Source organism: Lutjanus erythropterus, chromosome 23 (assembly GCF_056507025.1).
Source record: "Lutjanus erythropterus isolate fLutEry1 chromosome 23, fLutEry1.hap2, whole genome shotgun sequence".
In the NCBI taxonomy this organism is placed as follows: domain Eukaryota; kingdom Metazoa; phylum Chordata; class Actinopteri; order Lutjaniformes; family Lutjanidae; genus Lutjanus; species Lutjanus erythropterus.
Window position 1 is genome coordinate 1,850,889 of NC_139339.1, and position 17,727 is coordinate 1,868,615.

A 17,727-nucleotide genomic window follows, 5' to 3' on the forward strand; every position below is an offset into this window, starting at 1 on the left:
CTCGCTAATTGAATTAAATTTAAAGGTACATCTGCTTAACTGACGTATTAGGTTCAATAGTAACGTCACAATTCTTTTTCCAGGGTCTGACTACACTTGAGCAAATTTTAAATGGGCTTTGGCGCCATCTGGTGGCAAGGATGAGATTGACACTGCAATAGACTGAAAGTAACACCTTTCACAGACAGCACTTGGTAAAATATCATTTACCAATCAAATACAATATGCTACCAAAAGACTCCAAGAGTCCAGAGATCTCAGGCTTACTGGGGGACTTTTCCAAAGCTTAGGGGAGTGTTTCCCAATCCTGGTCCTCAGAGACTCACTGTCCTGCATGTTTTAGATGTTTCTCTGCTCCAACACACCTGATTCAAATGATCAGGTTGTTGTCAGGCTTCTGCAGAGGCTTGATGACGAGCTGATCATGTGAATCAGGTGTGTTGTCAAGTGCCAAGCAGCAGCACTTAGGACACTTTTTGGGCAGTGTAGTGAGGATTTATTAAGACTGGTGAAAAGAGAATTGCAGTGATGAATGCATGAATTAACATCTCAATTTACAGGTCTAAGTTTGGTAATATTCCTTATATGAAAGAAGCATGATCGGGTCAGTGTCCTTGTCTAAGTATCAAAGCTGGTCGGAGGTTTTCAGGGGCAATAATCAAAACCTTTCTTGTTTTATGTGTGTTACAAACCGGCTCATTAACACAAGGGGTGAATGTAAAATCAAGAATAATTTATTAACCTAAAGCTAACACAGATCATAACACAGACCAAAAAAGACCACAAGGTGGATGCCAGCTGGAGGAAGGGAGAGACCAGAGTGAGCAAAGGGCCCAGCTTTTAAGCTCAGAGGCCCAGGTGAGCTCAATCAGCTGATGACCCTCCCATGTCAGCCAGTGGACAGCTCCAAGCTTAGGGAACCAGTGAGGAGCCTGTCCATTATCACCTGGAGACAAGAGGGGAGGGGGAGGGGAGAAAGGGCAGGCAGGAGGGAAAAACAAGAAACAAGTTCCTTTCCTGACTGGCATGTAACAATGTGCATTAACTGCAGAAAATTATTTGCTATCCAGCTCCTAATAGTTCTTCAAAACAAACAGTTCATGGAGCTCATCAGGTTTAAATACAAAATACAGCTGGAAGTCATAAGCATATAAATAATAACAGATGTTGAAATTGCTGATTTACTGTTTAGGAGATGCATGAAAAACAGGTCTTAAAGCCAGACCCTGAGGGACAGAAATTCACCCACAGAGAATAACAAGTTCCTGTCTGAAAAATAGGAGGAGGACCACTCTAACGCAGTCCCAGAACTGTCCATGAGGCTTTGTGTGTGGATTAAAACTTGGTGGTCAACAGTATCAAAATCTGCACCGAGATCTAATAAAATCAGACTCAACCATATCCTGCATCTGCAGTGATTAAAATATCATTTGACACTTTGAGAGCTGTATAAAAAAACAAATCTTGATCCTTCCGTGCCTGAGAATTACAGGCCGATATCCAAACTCACATTCATTTCTAAAATCTTTGTGATAAATCAGCTTGTTCAGATTCTGGAACAGCACGGGGATGTTTGAGGAGAATGTAGTTTACGAAAACCTGATTGAAATTTATCAAACGGCTCTCAAAGTGCCAAGTTTCTTGCGCGGGTAAAAAGGGGAAGTGAAGGTTAGAGCCAGAAAGCCAGAGACACAGCGGAAGTCATTGTGGTCACGGTCCTGTGCATACACCAGTTACTAATTATTATATATCAGAAACCACATACAAGATAACACAATATTTGACTGCTTTACTTCATCCTGCTTCTAAAGTCAAAGTCTTCTAAAATCAAATTCAAGAAGTAATTTCCTGTTAACACGTGATTATAACTGATTCTAAAGTCTCTCATTTAAAAAAAAACTTAAATTTTATGTGTCTGAAAATGTGCAAAAGATGAATTTACTGTATTTTTCTTCCACACTGTCTTTTCTTACAGGTCCCACACTCACACAGACTTCCTCCTGGGACTATATTTTCATGCTCACTACCTCTTTTCACACTGCTTCAGCTCTGAGTTTTTACTTCCTCTGTACAGCTATAAAGACACTCTTGAAATCACTCTCTTGTCTTGTTGAGCTTTTCCTTCGTCACTGGGAATCAGCTTGGCAACAAATCAGGTAAGACAACACAGACTTATAATAAAACAAAGAATGAAATGTTTTTGTCCATTCTGTCATGCCTGAGGTTTGAGTTATTGCTTCAGTGCTGTTTGAGGTATCGTTTTTCAAGCTTACAACAGTAGTTAAGGCACAAGAAACTACCCAGCTGAGCCACAGATAACCAGAAAAGTAAACCTACAACACAGAGTTAATGTAGTTTTGGTTCCCAAAATACAAAACAGTTAAAAGGTAAATACTTGAAAATTTTTTGCTGATCAAAAATCATAAACAGTTAATGATTCTGATTTAAATTTAAGGTGCAAGTTGACACTTTATACAAGCTAACTCAAAGTTTAGTTCACAGAGGTCAAAATGAACTACTTCACGCTCATTTCTTCTGTTTTTTAAAAATGTAATTTTAAATTTGTTAAAAATTGACGTCTTTTGTATTAATGTGAACGACCAGGATAACAAAGACAGTTTTTATACCACGTCAACACTTTGATCCAGACTTGCTGTGAGTCTGCATCACACGTTTTTTAATCAGTTGACTGGACTTAGTTAAATGATACCCTTAGTTGTATCCTGCAGTATCCTGATTTTGTGATAAGGCCTTAAAGATCAATTTTGATATTAGTAGTTTTTTTTACCTTGACTCTTTTTCCAATGTTTTCATATCTAAGTGGGGACAAAAAAATTAAAATTGGTCCAGTAGTGAAACTAAGCAACAACATAATCCATCGTACCAACTGTGCACCGTCAAAGCACTTCCTCTTAAAGTAATTTTACCACTGACAGCCTCTGATTGTTAATCTAAGCATGTAACAACATTATGCAAAGGATCCTTATAGAGCTGGAGCTTTTTTTTGGAAGATGTCACAAACATCCAAACAAACAAAAAACAATAACAAAAAAGTAATTTTAAACATATTCTTGGGTGTTTTTAATGATATTTTGTCATTTGTCTTTTCCTGCAAAACAATTTGAAACAGCTGATGACACATCCTGCACTGAAGTTTCATCCAGTGAAACACTTTCTCGCGTATGACACAGTAAAGTACATCTGGAGAGAGTGGTGTGCAGTGTTTCTTAGGAGTGGGCCTCACTGTACAAGAGCACGACTCTGTATCTTTATTCAATTAAGGGTTTATTTAATCAAACTGCTGGACCAGTTGCTGGTGAGTTTTATACTGTTTGAATGAAGATGAAGATGGGAGGGATAATGCTTAGGTTGCAGAGAGCAATAAAACAGCTGTCTCAGGTTAAATAAAAAGGATTTTATAGTTTAACAATCCAGGTCCCTGCAGCTGGGTTTTCACAGTCTGGTGGAAAGTCTGAAACCAGCGGATCGGAGGCTGTTAAAGTATCAGATTAATACTGGTGCGCTTCGTACAGCATGTATGGCAAATTAAATTCCTGTCTGCTTGTTGATGTTGTCATTCACAATGTGAGAGCAGTATTGTGGGAAAGTAATAATAAAATATTGAAGACTTCCTCTTTTATCCACTTCCTCTCTGGGTTTATTTTACTTTATGCGTCACTCGGCTGCTTCGTTTACTATCCCTCACTGTCTTGCTCATTTACTCAGTTTACTACCTGATTCATCCACTTGGTTTCTCTTTTCCTTCCTTCCCTGTTTACATCCCCTCTCATCTAAATTTGCATTATTTTCCCTGCAGTATGGGACTCCCAGCCAACCTTTACTTCACCCTCCTCTACCTCCTCTTCCCCATCTGCTGGGGTCAGAGGTCAAACCCGGACGGCGAGAGGTCGTCCTGCGATCGCTGTGACCTGCAGCTCTCCTGTAACTGCTCCTACGGTGGATTTGCTCATGTTCCCATGGTAACAAAACATGCCCTGACTCTCGATCTCTCCTTCAACAACATCTCCGTGGTGACCGCTGATGATCTGAAAGGCCACCGACAACTGAAGGCTCTGAGTCTCCACGGTAACGCTGATAGGGTTTTATTTCTTTATTTTTCTTAATAGGAACATAAGGCTAAACAAGCCTGGTCTGTGAAAAATAAAAACATATTATATAACACGTTCACAATACATTTCATCAGTGTTTCTGAAAAGCTGAGAATATTAGTTTAAAACATTCAAAAATTACTAACATTAGAAACAGTGTGATGAGATAACAGTTTTGACGTCATGTGTTGCAGTTGCCACTGAAATTAGCATGCTAACCAGCTAGCCTTGGCCCATCCTGCCTCATAATACTACTTTATACCCCAAGAGACATTCTTCAAGTGCTTTTTAGGCAAATAAATAAAAAAAAATGAACTCACAAAATGTCAAGAAAGTAAATATTCTTAGACGTGCTTTCTTTTTTGAACAGAAAAATACAACCGATTACCCTCTGAATATCCGATTTCTCTTTTTTACTTAACTAAAAGAGCTTAACTGCCTCGTTCAGTTATGATAAAAACTTAATTCAAACTCACCAGAAACAAAATAAAACTCACCAAAACTGTACTGGTTTGTCTTCCAACAGTCATCAGCTTTGTTTTGGTCAAAATAAATCCTTAATTCGGGGAGTTAGAAGTTGGAAGTTGGGATGCTGTGTAAAAAACATGAATAAAAACAGAATTGCAGCAACAATTTTCAAATACTTTTTGATAAGATATTTAATGTTCAAACTATACTATGCTGTTCAAATAATGACAATCAGTGGGCCAAGGGTTGATCCCTGTGGAACCCCTGTAAACATTTATGTTATAGTGTAGCGTGTTTTTATATTTAGATGTTACTGTTCTCCAGGTAACAGACTAGCTGTGATCCACCCGTCAGCGTTTGACTCTCTGTGGAGCCTGGAGGAGCTCGATCTGTCCGACAATCAGCTGACTGCTCTCAACCACAAATGGTTCGGCAAATTAGCAGCTCTGCAGAACCTCAACCTGCTCAACAACCCATACAGGTAAAGTGCGCAGGTGACAGTATAAAAACCACCACATCACATATGATGTTGAGGTGTCTACAAACTTCTCCTCTGTCCTCCTCTCCTCCAGCTGCCTGGGTTCTCCTCCAGTGTTTTGGGGGCTGTTCAGGCTGAGGAGGCTGAGGTTTGGAGGTCCTGCTTTGGAGGAGCTGAAGAAAGGAGATCTGTCTGGAGTCACTGAGCTGGAGGAGCTCACTGTGCACGCTAACAATCTGATGAGGTGTGGACCTGACGCTGCTTTTGTTTGTGTGTTGAGTTAGAGCCAAACGTCCTCACCAGTAAACGAAACATCTTTAAAGTACCTGAAGCCTGCATGTTTCAAAGTTTTAAAGTTCTGATTACGGCAACTCCTAGAGTTCATATTCAATCAAGTTTCACTGCAGCCAACAACACACAACACTGACTGTGCAGTCATATCTGGAAAGATTTAGGAGTAGCAATGATCACAGTTAAAAGATGTGATATGTTAAATCCTTTGATGCACAATGAATGGTTCAATTAAGAAAAAAAAAATCTGTGATTGTCACCCTGTTGTCACCACACAGCAGCTTTTAGACATTTTTCTGTTGTTTACTTGCAGGCAGAAAGTTTTACTTAGCTTATTTTTTATATCAAAAGTGTAATAGTGCCATCTTTCACTTAACCTCTGCTTTGACTCGCTCCTGTCTCTTTTTCTCTGCAGGTATGAGCCCGGTGCTCTAGCAGACATTTGGCCGTTGGGTCGTGTTGCCGTGAGCCTCCATGGTCCGTTTTTGACAAACGTAGCTTTAGCTTCGGCTGTGCTTGGTGACGTGTCGTACCCTGAGACGCCTCTCGTTCTACAAGACCTCCATCTGATTGGGAATGAGTCTGTTCAGCCCATCAGAGTGCTAGCCAGGAGGAGACTCAGGTCTGGCCACGATCTCTGGTTCTTCTCGTTTAGTATTCATGCAGAACTCCTCATGAAGCACTCAGTGACATATGTTACTATGCCAGTGTCAGCAAAGATCCTTGACCATGTGTTCCTGAAAATCATAAGGGAAAATAATAACTGAACAATAGTGTAATACTGTCACAACAGTGCATAAAGTTTTGAAGTATTGCAGGTGAATGTGTGTAAAAATGTAGCAATCCAACAAGTCACTCCTCTACAATGTCACTCTTCAGGGACATAACCTTACGCAACGTTTCTGTGTCCGATGAGGTTATTGTTCACTTCCTGGAGGCTTTTGACGGAGTTCCACTCACCTCCATATCGGTGGATGGTGCTACGCTTACGGGCGAGGGCAGGTACGAAAGCAGTGTTGATATCAAACTGAAAGAATTGTTAACTGACCATCTCACAAATCTGGTGACTTTTAACACCCCACTAGCAAATTTAATGGTATTGTATTTTAAGGAAAAACCTATTTTAAAAATTCAACTTCTAGGTTTAATAGTTTGTTCTTTTTTATTTGTCGTTAGGTGGGAACCGGCCAAGTGGAGTGATCACAAAAGCATCGACAAGTTCATCGTACGAAATGTTGTGGTGCTGAACGTCTATAAGTTTGTCTCATTTCTAGAGCTGGGATTCCTGCTGGAGTATCCCAGGGTGGTGTCCGTCATAAATTCTGGGGTAAAGAACATGGTCTTATTTGTCACAAGGACACAACATGTGGTAGCTACTACATCACTCGATTCCACACAAGACTGTTGTAGTGATATCTTTCATCACTCCTTCAATAATGGCTGTTTTAGCATTGGAAAACACAGCTTTTGGACCTTGTCTAAGTCCTGCCCCTTTTTGCTCTGGGCTCCAATTACAGTTGAGTAAACTTGGTACCCAGTGGTACTTAAGTCAACTTTCTTCTTTCACGTTTCCTGTATGTGCTATGAGCTTGGCTCATAATTTTGTAGATGGACCCATAAAAGTAACATAAAGTCACATCTAGCTAGCTAGCATTTGATGTGTATTAGCAAAGCTGAGCATAAGCTAGCATTAGTTAATATGTGACTATAATGAATATATACCATTTTGAAAACTTGGTTAACTTTTCAATAAAGATAAGTCTAGCACATAGCATATCTAAGTACAGGAAAAGTTCCACTCGATAATAAGCTTACTACTGTTACAGAAGCACAGATTGAAAAGGGTCGATTCAGACACCAAATGTATTTACATTTTGAACAGTTTTGGCCCAAAAAGAAGAAGAAATAAATGATTAAATTTACATCCGGTTGATGGACAGTGTTGCATGGCATGGAAGAATATTGTTGTAACCATGTTTTTCCCAAATACTCTGATATCGAATTTGTTTTCTGGCGCAGAAAAGTGTAAGAAATGTTAGATCATCACTGAACCACAATGGTACTTGCTATTGGGCATTAAATACTTGTGGAACCTGTTTTTCTTAGGGTCCTCTTCAGAGAGGAGGTGCCTTTGACTTTTTCTGTCCTTTGGTTGAACCATTGTACAGTGTTATGTTCTTCATGTATGAAACCTTATTTTTGTGCAAATCCTTCTTCAGTCACTGTGCACAGTAAATTTTATCACAAATAACTATGCTTCATTAGTGAACGCTGACTTTTACCCTCAGGTGTTTGTGATGCCCTGTCGCACATCCCACCTGTTAAAGAACCTGCAGTTCTTTGACCAGTCCGACAACCTGCTGACTGACATGACTTTGGTTGAGACACTGTGCAACGGAGACGGAACGCTGAAGGATGTCCGAGTTTTAAACTTCAGTGGTAACGCTCTTAAGGTGCCTTTATGAAACTTTATGGAAAAAAATGTCTTGCAGTCAGTAGAACTGATCATCACATGTAAAATCAGTGAATAGAGTAAATATCCAGAAACCCCAGGTTTGAAGAGGAAATTACCTGATGCCTGAAGACTTGTTTACCTCTGTCCCTCTGCTGTCCAGTCTTTGTCCACAATGAGCTGGCTGGTAGCAAAGCTCTCCAAACTGACCCATCTGGACATCAGCAGGAATGCATACAGCTCCATGCCCCTGATCTGCTCTTGGCCCTCCACTTTGCGGTACCTCAACATCTCTGGGGCTAAACTTACAACCATCACCCCCTGTCTACCCAGAACTCTGGAGGTACTCAGAGTGGACCATACAGCAGCAATCCTGACAGACCTAACACCATCAAAACATTGATAAACCACTTTTACCTTGTACTTCATCATAACAGGTGTTGGATCTGAATAACAACGATCTCAAAGACTTCTATCTGCCCCTGCCGGCCTTGAGAGAGCTTTACCTCTCTGGGAACAAGTTTCTGAGGCTTCCCCCTGGGTGGCTGTTCCCTAATCTGCAAACACTGACAATACAGGTAAGAACCAGTCACACCCAAGATTTCATCTTCCAATCCTCTGTGTATTCCCCAGTGTGACCTCCTCTTTGTTCTTCTACAGTCAAACACTTTGAACATGTTTAGCCATTCAGACCTCCAGTCCTACAAAAGACTCCAGAACCTCCAGACGGGTCAGAACAAATTTGTCTGCTCCTGTGACTTCGTCAACTTCTTCCAGTCAGGCGTTAAAGGAGGTGGAGCCGTGTATTTAATGCACGGAGACGTGCAATTAACAGACAGAGAGGAGAACTACATCTGCGACTCTCCTCTCCACCTGCAGGGGGAACTGGTGGGTCAAGTCCAGCTCACCCTTGTTGAGTGCCATCGGGTTTTGGTTGTGTCTGTGAGCTGTGGGGTGGCGCTGTTTGTTGCCATTGTGTTGTGTGTCCTGCTGTGGCGCCTCCATGCCTTCTGGTACCTCAAGATGACGTGGGCGTGGCTGAAGGCCAAGCGTAGCTCCAGGAGACGGCGGCGGCAGAGAGATAGAGCAGGTTCAACAGAGGAGTTGCTGTCATTTGACGCTTTTGTGTCCTACAGTGAGAGAGACGCAAGCTGGGTGGAAAACTACTTGGTACCTGAGCTGGAGGAGCCAAGGTAACATCACTTTATAACATCATTAGGTTGTTTGTTTGTTAGTTAGCAGGATATCTCAAAGTTTATAGAGCTGCATACAAGATACAAAGAACAAGAAATTTTGATCAAAGATCTTCCCCAATCAAAATTAAAGTTTGTTAAAAGATGATAGCGGCAGTAAAATTTAATCCAGTGTTTACAACACATGGTGTAGAACATGTTAGGGCGGGGCCAATGTCAGCCCAACAACCGGCGACACCCATATATTCAAGCACTCCCCCCTCAAGTGGCGCATTTGCACTGCATGAAGTGCATTATGCAGGTTTGCTATGTCCAATAAGTAGAATAAAATTACTAAGTGTCAACAAAGAAAATATTCTTACATCTGTTCTCCTTTTTAAAGAGAAAAATGCAGGGCCATGTAACTTTCTCTCTGGTTTATACCCCTACAGTGAGAATGATGATGACTCAAGGCCCAGGCCTCTTACCCTGTGCCTCCACAAGCGGGACTTCCTTCCTGGACAGTGGATCGTGGACAACATCATGAGCGCCATGGAGCGCAGCCGGCGGACCGTCTTCGTCCTCTCCGAGAATTTTGTCCAGTCTGACTGGTGCCGCTACGAGCTGGACTTCTCCCACTTCTGGCTTTTCGACGGGAATGGCGACAGAGACGCGGCCATCTTGGTCCTGCTGGAACCGCTGTCCAAGGACGACATCCCCAAACGCTTCTGCAAACTGCGTAAACTCATGAGCTCCACCACATACCTGGAGTGGCCTCAGGAGGAGGAGAAGAGTGGGGAGTTCTGGAGGAGCCTCCGCAACGCTCTGAGAGTAGAAGAAGAAGAGGACTATTGAGAAAGGAAAGACAAAGGCACACTGCACAGTAATAAATCTGATGAAGGGAAAGCTTTTACCTGTTGTCTGCCAGAGTTTGTCCTTATTTAAATAAAAAGACACAAAGTGGTCTTGATAATGCAGCAGTTCCTGATGCACCTTACAAAACTACTCTGACTGCACACAGACAGACCAGATAACAAAACACAGCTGTTTACATTCATTTAAATAATAAAGCTCTTATCGGACAATGAAACGAGTAACTGCCTCCAAACAGTTCTGTTGTACACACAGCACTGGAAACATACAGATTATGGCCCAACTGATTTTTGGGGCTGATGCTGATAACAATATTAGAGTTTAACAATAAGCTTTGTCCAAAATGATTTAAGGTCACTGGAACAGTAAACTTTGACCAATATTTTTATATATAACAGTCATTTTGAGTCAGAACATGAGAATCGCTGCCTCGACCTGTTAGTTTGTTTGTGTTACTGAGTGACTTCAGTGTTTTACAGAGTTAGTTTATGAAGCAGAGGTTTGTTGTATATATTTGTTCTATATGAACTTTAATGTCTCTTTTGTCCTGTTTTCTTTCCTTTGAACCCCATTTGACTTTGTTTAATAAAAATAATGATGATAATAAGAATAAAAAATGTTCCCTTAAAGCAGGTTTTAAAGCCCAAAGCAACAAGACTGAGAAGAACATTCCTCCACTTCAGCTGAACAACAGTCAGTAACATCCTTTGTAATGTCTTGATCATATTTCAATTTCACAATAATGAAAGTCAAAGTCATGGAAGACTTTTGACTTTCATTACAAGTGAAGAGGAACTGCAGCGTCAGTCAGTTCACTTGGTGGTAGTGTGGTGAAGTGGCCACTTGGTGGAGCTGTTGGCTTTGTTTTTTTGTGAAAACTGATTCTGGCAGCAGTAAACAGCTTCAGCACTTTAATGAAGTCAGGAAAGGTAACAACAGTCAGGGGCACAACATGATTTATATATATATATATATGTTGAGATGTTTAAATATGAGCCGTTTTACTGTGAACTCGGCTCTATTAAATTTAACAATATGTTAACGGAGCATGGCAATGTGTATGGACACAACTTAAAATGTTAATGTAAAACAATAAGGAACAATAACTAACATAACCCTCAGAGAAACTAAAAATTAATGACAGAAAACAAATTTCAAAGAAAGGTTTTAATACAATATAAAAAGCAAAATAATAAACAGAACCCAAATTTTTTTCATGTGTTTGATAGGAAAATTAACAATTTCTCATGCTACATGTCTAGAAACAGCACAGAATAAAGACATAATTAAACAATTGAACAAAAAAAAACAAAAAAACAAAAAACAGATGCATCCATTTGTTCACACTTTGATTGTACATTTTCTACAGAAAGAACATAATCTTTGACAGCTTGATTTTTCTTGCAAGACATTTTGTCCTAATATGTTTGAGTATAGCTACATAAAATATTTAAAGTTTCAGAAGCAGTTTGCATCAAAACCAAAGTAAGTGGCGATAGTTCTATAGTTCAAACAAACGCACAACGTCTTTTTAAAAGTTAAACACTCAGATTCTCATTTTTGAGCTTTTGGATCCAAAATTACATGAATTCATTATTTTATCATTTTAGATCATTTGTGTGAAATGTTGACATAATTAGAGTATGAAATTCAGTTTTTTTATGAGGTCACAGTGACCTTTGACCACCAAATTCTAATCAGTTCATACTCGAGTCGAAGAGGACGTTGGTGCCAAATTTGAATAAATTCCCTGCTGGAGCTCCTGAGACGTCGCATTCATGTAAACAGGATGGCTGCTGGCCATCGTTATTGCTGCCATGGAGGTGTAATAATATCTCAAAATGTTGCAGTTAATAGTTTTTCTTTTGTGTCTAAATTGAATATTTGAACATTGAGTGTAGAAATGTATTTAAGATGTGTAATAAGAAGCTAATTTACAGCAGAGGGCAGGACAGAGCTACTTTTACATGTTAATATGTGACTGAGACTGGGAGAGGAGAGAGGAAGAGAAAATGAGAGGGTTAGGATGATAAAACCTGTGTGAACATCCCTGTCCCTGTGTTTTAATGTGAGCAAATGCCTGCAGCCAGATTCTAAAACCTGGTGAGAAGTGTGAAACCAGAAGGGAAGAGGCCGTGACAACAGCAGATGAAGGCACACAGTTTTGAAATAACTTGTTCGGGTGTGTCAGTAACGCTCAGGTGTCTACATATTTTTGGCCACATAGTATATTTGCAGATAATGATCCACTGAGAAAATTCAATCATAATCATAGGGTCACTGGATCCAATGTGTCACCTTGGTCAACTTCGACCAGGTGTGTTTAGATAACTTCAACTTTTTGTTGTTAACTCAGAATACTTAATCAGTCTCCATTGACTCATCAGAGCCTGAGTGCTCATCAGGGTCTGTTGCTTTTTTGAATACCTGTTGTAGGTATGGATTATTCTTTGCTTTCTCCTCAACTCTCTTCAACAGCTCCTCTTTTCTGTTCTCCTTCAGCATCATCACAAAGTGTTCAAATATAGTGAGCAAAGGTTGGGCAAACTCTACCACACTTTCTTTATGGTTTGACAACCCATAGACCACACCTCCAGTGTGCAAACCGAACACTCGGCCATGAGCGTCAAACACTGGGGAGCCAGAGGAGCCATGATACATGAAAGTGTTGTAGGTTGCCACGTTTTCTGCTTTTATTCCTCCCATCATTATGTTTTCAATGCCTTGCTCTTTGATAATGTCCTTGATTAAGTGGACAATGAAACCGTTGTCTTTATATGGATGGAAATGATCATTGACAGCCTGCTCCCTTTTCTCTTTCTCAATGATAAATGTAGGATCCATTTTTTTCACTTCTCCTCCTGGGTGACCAATGATACAGGCTTCACCATTTGGAGGCATTGGACCAAATTTATCCAGCAGCCCTGGTGGCACAACAACTTTCCTTTGTGTTGTTTGGTTTGGTTTGTGGCCCTCAGGGTTGAGCTCAAGTATGGCATAATCTAAGTCACCCTGGCTGTAGCAGATGTTTTGGTGAGCTAGCTGGAAGCAGTGGTAATTTGTGTGCGGCTCAGGTTCCTCATAGTTAAAGAGAGCAAACACATTTACACCCTCCTTCAGCTGATGTCCTTCAACACAATCTTTGAAGAGGTGTGCGTTAGTCAAGATGAAGTTGTCAAACAACACAAAGCCTGTGCCCACACAAACATCCTCAACAACCACCTTACAGACTGACTCTCCGAGCTTTAGCAGCTTCTTGACTCTGTGAACTTCACTGAATGACTGTTGGATCTTTCCAAAGTTTTCTTTTCTCAGGTTCAGTTCTTTCTTAAAATAATCAACTGGGAATCTACTCTCCATCCATTCTTTCAGACTTGGAAACTGCTCACGCAGTAGTTCATAAATCTCCTCAATGTTGACATCACCACCACTTTTTTCCACTGCTGCTCTGACACTGACTCCTTTCTGACCTAAGACTGCACTTGTGTCCCACCTGTTCTGTGAATTATTTGATGCACCTGAGCTTTCCTGCTGTTTCTCATCACTTGGTCTCTTGTTCCGTGGAAGACGTATCTTAAATTGTTTCTGATCTAGGTTGTCAACCTTTTGTGTACGTTCAGTGATACTCTTTGGACTGCGATTGTCTGACAGAGTGAAGTCACCTAGATCAATGAAGCGACCGTCTCTTTTCAGAGCCTCTTCTACAGTCATCCCCTTCTCCCCATAAACACACAGAAACTTGAAGTCTTTGACAACATTGTTTCTGAAAAGCTGCTTTTGTTTAGTGAACAGCCCTCCTACTGTATCAATATAGAAGACAGAATAGTTTTCCCTCTGATGTATTGTTCTGTAATGCTGGTCTTGGTCCTCTCCGACCTTTTCTGACTCACATGATATGATCAGACACTCACCATCCCTGACATAAGAACAAGGAAAATGTGTGGCAACAATAGATTCCTTATCTGCTTTACCCATCTGAATTACAATGTTTTCATCTGAACACTTCTTCATCTTCTTACTGTAGATCTGAGTCGACTGTATGGCCTGCAGCACTGTGCGAGGTTGATCACAGTTAATAGTGTATTCCTCATGGTCAGTAGGACTGAATTTGACTGTAAAATGATGTGAATGTCCATCCTGCAGAAAATCAGAGGGAGAAAAAATTACATGTCATCAGTGATGTAATATAAATAGACTTTTTGTGAATGTGGTGTATCAGTCAACTGACCGTGGAATCACCATTGTTCTCCTTCTTCACTTGACTCCATGTAGCGGGCTGCAAAGCAAGAAAAGGATTTAGATTCACTGTTGTAAAAACGATGGGCCTCATTCATGAAATATCTGTGCACACCTAATTCATGACTTGCCAAGCACTTTCCAGAACATTCACAATGACACAAGCTCACCTTAGAGTCTGCAGCACCACCTGGCTGTGTGCTCTGTGTGGTGGTTGAGCTGCTGCTGCAAGGATGGTCCTGATAAAACAATGCATGGCCAGTTAGGTAAGTTTGCAGTACTTGAAAAGAGTTTTCATGCAAGAGTCCAATGTTACAAACCGGCTCAAGGAATGCAACAAGAAGGGGAGTCCACACAAGGGGTTAATGTAAAAACAAGAATAATTTATTAACCTAAAGCTAACACAGATCATAACACAAACCAAAAAAGACCACAAGATGGATGCCAGCTGGAGGAAGGGAGAGACCTGAGTGAGCAAAGGGCCCAGCTTTTAAGCTCAGAGGCCCAGGTGAACTCAATCAGCTGATGACCCTCCCATGTCAGCCAGTGGACAGCTCCAAACTTAGGGAACCAATGAGGAGCCTGTCCATTATCACCTGGAGACAAGAGGGGAGGGAAAAAAAAACAAGAAACAAGTTCCTTTCCTGACTGGCATGTAACACCAATAATACAGTTAGTTAGTCAGTCCCTCCAGAAGTTCATGGGCCTAAAATGCCTGGTAGCTTTTTAAAAATTGCAATGCATGTTAAGATCTTTTTTGTTGGCATTTTTTGCGTAATTCCTTAAAAATCAAAGGCAACTTGTTCCAGGGGGAAAAAAAAAACACTGTTCTGGGTGTTGTAACTAACCTCATTAAAAACGCTCAGAATTACAAAAGTGCAACAGGATAAGTATTCCACAAAGAAGCAGCATCTTTTTGGAGCCTAAACTCATCATAACAGATACAACTTCTCATTTGAAAAAAAATCTAAATCTAAAATACAATAAAAACAGGATTTCATTTTTAACTCATGAACCAGTAGAATCATAAATCACCTGAGTGTCTGCAGCTGCACCTGGCTGTGTCTCTGTAGTGTTGCTGTCAGAACTGTCCTGGTAAAATAATTCACAAAAAGTCAGTTGGACAAGCTGTGGCTTATTGTGCGTCAACATTAACAGGATGGCCTTAGTTTACTAAACATTAAAGTGATAGTTCACCCAAAAATGAAATTTCACTGAGTATCTCCTCCCCCCTGTGTTGATGTGAGGATGGGTGAAGATCTCCAGTTCACAAAACACTCCTGGAGCTTCAGCAGAAAACAGCATTGCAGCCAAATCCAGTACATATGAAGTGAATGATGACCAGTTTTAAAATGTAAAAAAAGAAGACAAAAATGTGGTGTAATCCAAGTGTTTGTAAGCCGCAACATTAAAATTTTACGCAAAAAGACACCATTTACACCATGTTTTTAGTCTAAATGTCAGCTGTAGCCTCTCAGACCTGATCCACGTGCATGCAGCTGAAGCGGGTACACAGGCTCTCGTCCAAGCTCGTGACATGAGATATACGAGATCTCATGTTACCTTCACATCTGTGTTTACATGCTACCTGGAAGCGACTCAGACAACAGAGAGAGATCTGCTCAGAAACAGTGACTTGTTACGCACACAGGTGACTTGACAAACTTTCAACAAAGAAGAAAATGTCAGAGGATTTCGACATAGAAGAGGAACATCATTTCTTTGCTGCAGCCGCGCCGCTTGGGTGAGAGCCTGTGACCCGCTTCAGGCATGTGGATCAGGTCTGAGAGGCTACAGCTGACATTTAGACTAAAAACATGGTGTAAATGGGTCAAATTTAATGTTGTGGCTTACGGACACTTGGATTACACCACATGAGCATTATGGAGACATTTTTTTTTTACATTTTAAAACTGGTCATCATTCACTTCAACTGTACGCTGTTTTCCACTGAAGCTCCAGGAGTGTTTTGTGAACTGGAGATCTTCACCCATCCTCACATCAGCACAGAGGTGAGTAGATACTCAGTGAAATTTCATTTCTGGGTTTCACTTTAAGGCAGATGACAGGTAGAAGTGAAAGAATATTGTTATCATCTGAGCTGTTACTTACGGTTTTCTTGAAAAAAGACCTGATGTCTTTATTGTCCTTTGTGTCCTGTGTGTCCTTCTTTGGCTTTTTGTGCGGCATATTCACCTAAAAATATGAAAATATGGTTAGCTGATGTAATAATGATATAATATTTGAACATTCAATTGAAATGATCTAACTCACATCTTATACCTGAAATATGTTTTTTTACAGGGAAGATAAGTCACTGCAGCCCATACACAAATATATACCATTCATTGATTCAATACATTTACATTTGTTACATTCCAGGTTCTACATCAACTTTAACAAAGTGCAATATTCAGTATATCGTACACTCGCTGCTGTACAAGTCAAAGTGTCTGAAGTACAATAATGGAGTAAAAGATGAGCTGTTTTCATAACCATTTCCTTTCAGAGATCCTGATGTGACTCACCCAGGCACTGACTGCTCAAACAGCCTCTGGCTCTTCCTCCAAACTGTCTCAGACACACACACACACACACACACACACACACACACACACACACACACACACCGTTCAGCGGGCAGGAACAAGCCGGGAAAATGTTGACTATCTACAACAGGCATAAAACAATAAAGATTAAAGTTCTGAACATATCCCCGAGAAACAACAAACAGCAACAAAGTTGTACTTAATGTCTGTGCAGCTTGATGAGCTCATTTCAACATTAAACAGTTTTCTAATTAATCTAATTAATTTAAGATGTTTGATAAACCAACACACATAACACCAAGCAAATGTCAAGATGAGAATCACCAATAAAAATTCCATTCTTACTAGGTGCAAACACTTTTTTGAGATCCTGAGAAACTGAAAGAAAATATAATTAATAATTATAAAATATACATTTCTTTTTAGATTGCCTTTTCCCACTTTTTTTCCCAGGCCCTAGATTGTGCATTTACGTGGAAGAAGAGAAATGTGTTAGTCTAGTCACACAGACACGAATCACAGTACAATTCAAACTCAAGATTTCATCCGTGTGTCTAAAATAATGTTTATATCTGAATATGTCACTTGTGTATTCATATAAACAAGCCCATATTAATAAAACCACCGTCTATATTTTAAAAAAAAATCTGGTTGTCTTACCTTGACTTCAATCGACTGGCTCAGAAAAATGGCGCGCTGCGTTTGAACAATGATAGAAGAAGGCGCGCTCTACATTGGGCGGGATTTCCTCCTGCAGGATTCAGAGATTTAACCCTTCTGACTCAGTGTTACAAACTGCTCTGAACCATAACCTAATATTCCCAAACAAATAATGTGACATGTCTCCAGATCACACATATTCATTAGAATATTTTTCTTTACTCCCTGCTTCTTTACATTTCTCACAGCACTAATCTGACTTCCTGCCCCTGGTGTGAAATTTATTTAAAAAAGAGAAAACTTAGAGCTGTTTCTGCTGCTGCATGAGTTTGTCACATGATGGTTACACAATATGAGGAAATGCATTTGTTCAATGATGTAATTGTGTGTTTGGTTGTAGTTTCAGTCTTTCTCCCAACATGTCACAGCAGGACACCTT

The 17,727-nt window shown here is 40.3% G+C and overlaps 2 protein-coding genes across 6 annotated transcripts; one reads left to right on the forward strand and one right to left on the reverse strand.

Moving 5' to 3' along the window:
* Positions 1-1,912: 1,912 nt before the first annotated feature.
* Positions 1,913-9,883, forward strand: LOC146305214 (toll-like receptor 2 type-2). 2 transcript variants are annotated; one of them, XM_084711624.1, is made up of 12 exons: positions 1,918-2,156; positions 3,818-4,086; positions 4,902-5,058; positions 5,150-5,299; positions 5,762-5,968; positions 6,226-6,348; positions 6,523-6,673; positions 7,635-7,799; positions 7,962-8,141; positions 8,236-8,376; positions 8,459-8,991; positions 9,423-9,883. In XM_084711624.1, exons 1-12 carry the CDS (start codon positions 1,933-1,935, stop codon positions 9,823-9,825), a joined length of 2,703 nt encoding a protein of 900 aa, XP_084567750.1. In that variant the 5' UTR covers positions 1,918-1,932; the 3' UTR covers positions 9,826-9,883. The 2 variants fall into 2 exon arrangements, with proteins under 2 accessions (XP_084567749.1, XP_084567750.1); XM_084711623.1 differs by having other exon boundaries at positions 1,913-2,156; positions 6,226-6,673.
* Positions 9,884-11,164: 1,281 nt separating this feature from the next.
* Positions 11,165-17,316, reverse strand: LOC146305215 (serine protease FAM111A-like). 4 transcript variants are annotated; one of them, XM_084712998.1, is made up of 5 exons: positions 16,192-16,565; positions 15,115-15,171; positions 14,250-14,318; positions 14,072-14,119; positions 11,165-13,980 (listed from the first exon to the last, which is right to left on the reverse strand). In XM_084712998.1, the coding sequence occupies exons 1-5, from the start codon at positions 16,267-16,269 to the stop codon at positions 12,205-12,207; spliced, it is 2,028 nt and encodes a 675-aa protein (XP_084569124.1). In that variant the 5' UTR covers positions 16,270-16,565; the 3' UTR covers positions 11,165-12,204. The 4 variants fall into 4 exon arrangements, with proteins under 4 accessions (XP_084569124.1, XP_084569126.1, XP_084569125.1 ...); XM_084713000.1 differs by having other exon boundaries at positions 14,083-14,119; positions 14,250-14,675; positions 16,192-16,206; XM_084713001.1 differs by having other exon boundaries at positions 13,796-13,980; positions 14,083-14,119; positions 16,192-17,316.
* Positions 17,317-17,727: the final 411 nt, after the last annotated feature.

Excerpts from the sequence above, each read along its gene's own strand:
- LOC146305214 (XM_084711623.1), top strand. The coding sequence starts at position 1,933 with ATGAATTTACTGTATTTTTCTTCCACACTGTCTTTTCTTACAGGTCCC. Across the intron at positions 5,300-5,761 it reads CACGCTAACAATCTGATGAG|GTATGAGCCCGGTGCTCTAG; the intron begins GTGTGGACCTGA and ends TTTTCTCTGCAG. Across the intron at positions 7,800-7,961 it reads TCAGTGGTAACGCTCTTAAG|TCTTTGTCCACAATGAGCTG; the intron begins GTGCCTTTATGA and ends TCTGCTGTCCAG.
- LOC146305215 (XM_084712998.1), bottom strand. The coding sequence starts at position 16,269 with ATGCCGCACAAAAAGCCAAAGAAGGACACACAGGACACAAAGGACAAT. Across the intron at positions 15,172-16,191 it reads GGTCTTTTTTCAAGAAAACC|GACAGTTCTGACAGCAACAC; the intron begins GTAAGTAACAGC and ends TTATTTTACCAG. Across the intron at positions 14,319-15,114 it reads GTGCAGCTGCAGACACTCAG|GACCATCCTTGCAGCAGCAG; the intron begins GTGATTTATGAT and ends TTGTTTTATCAG.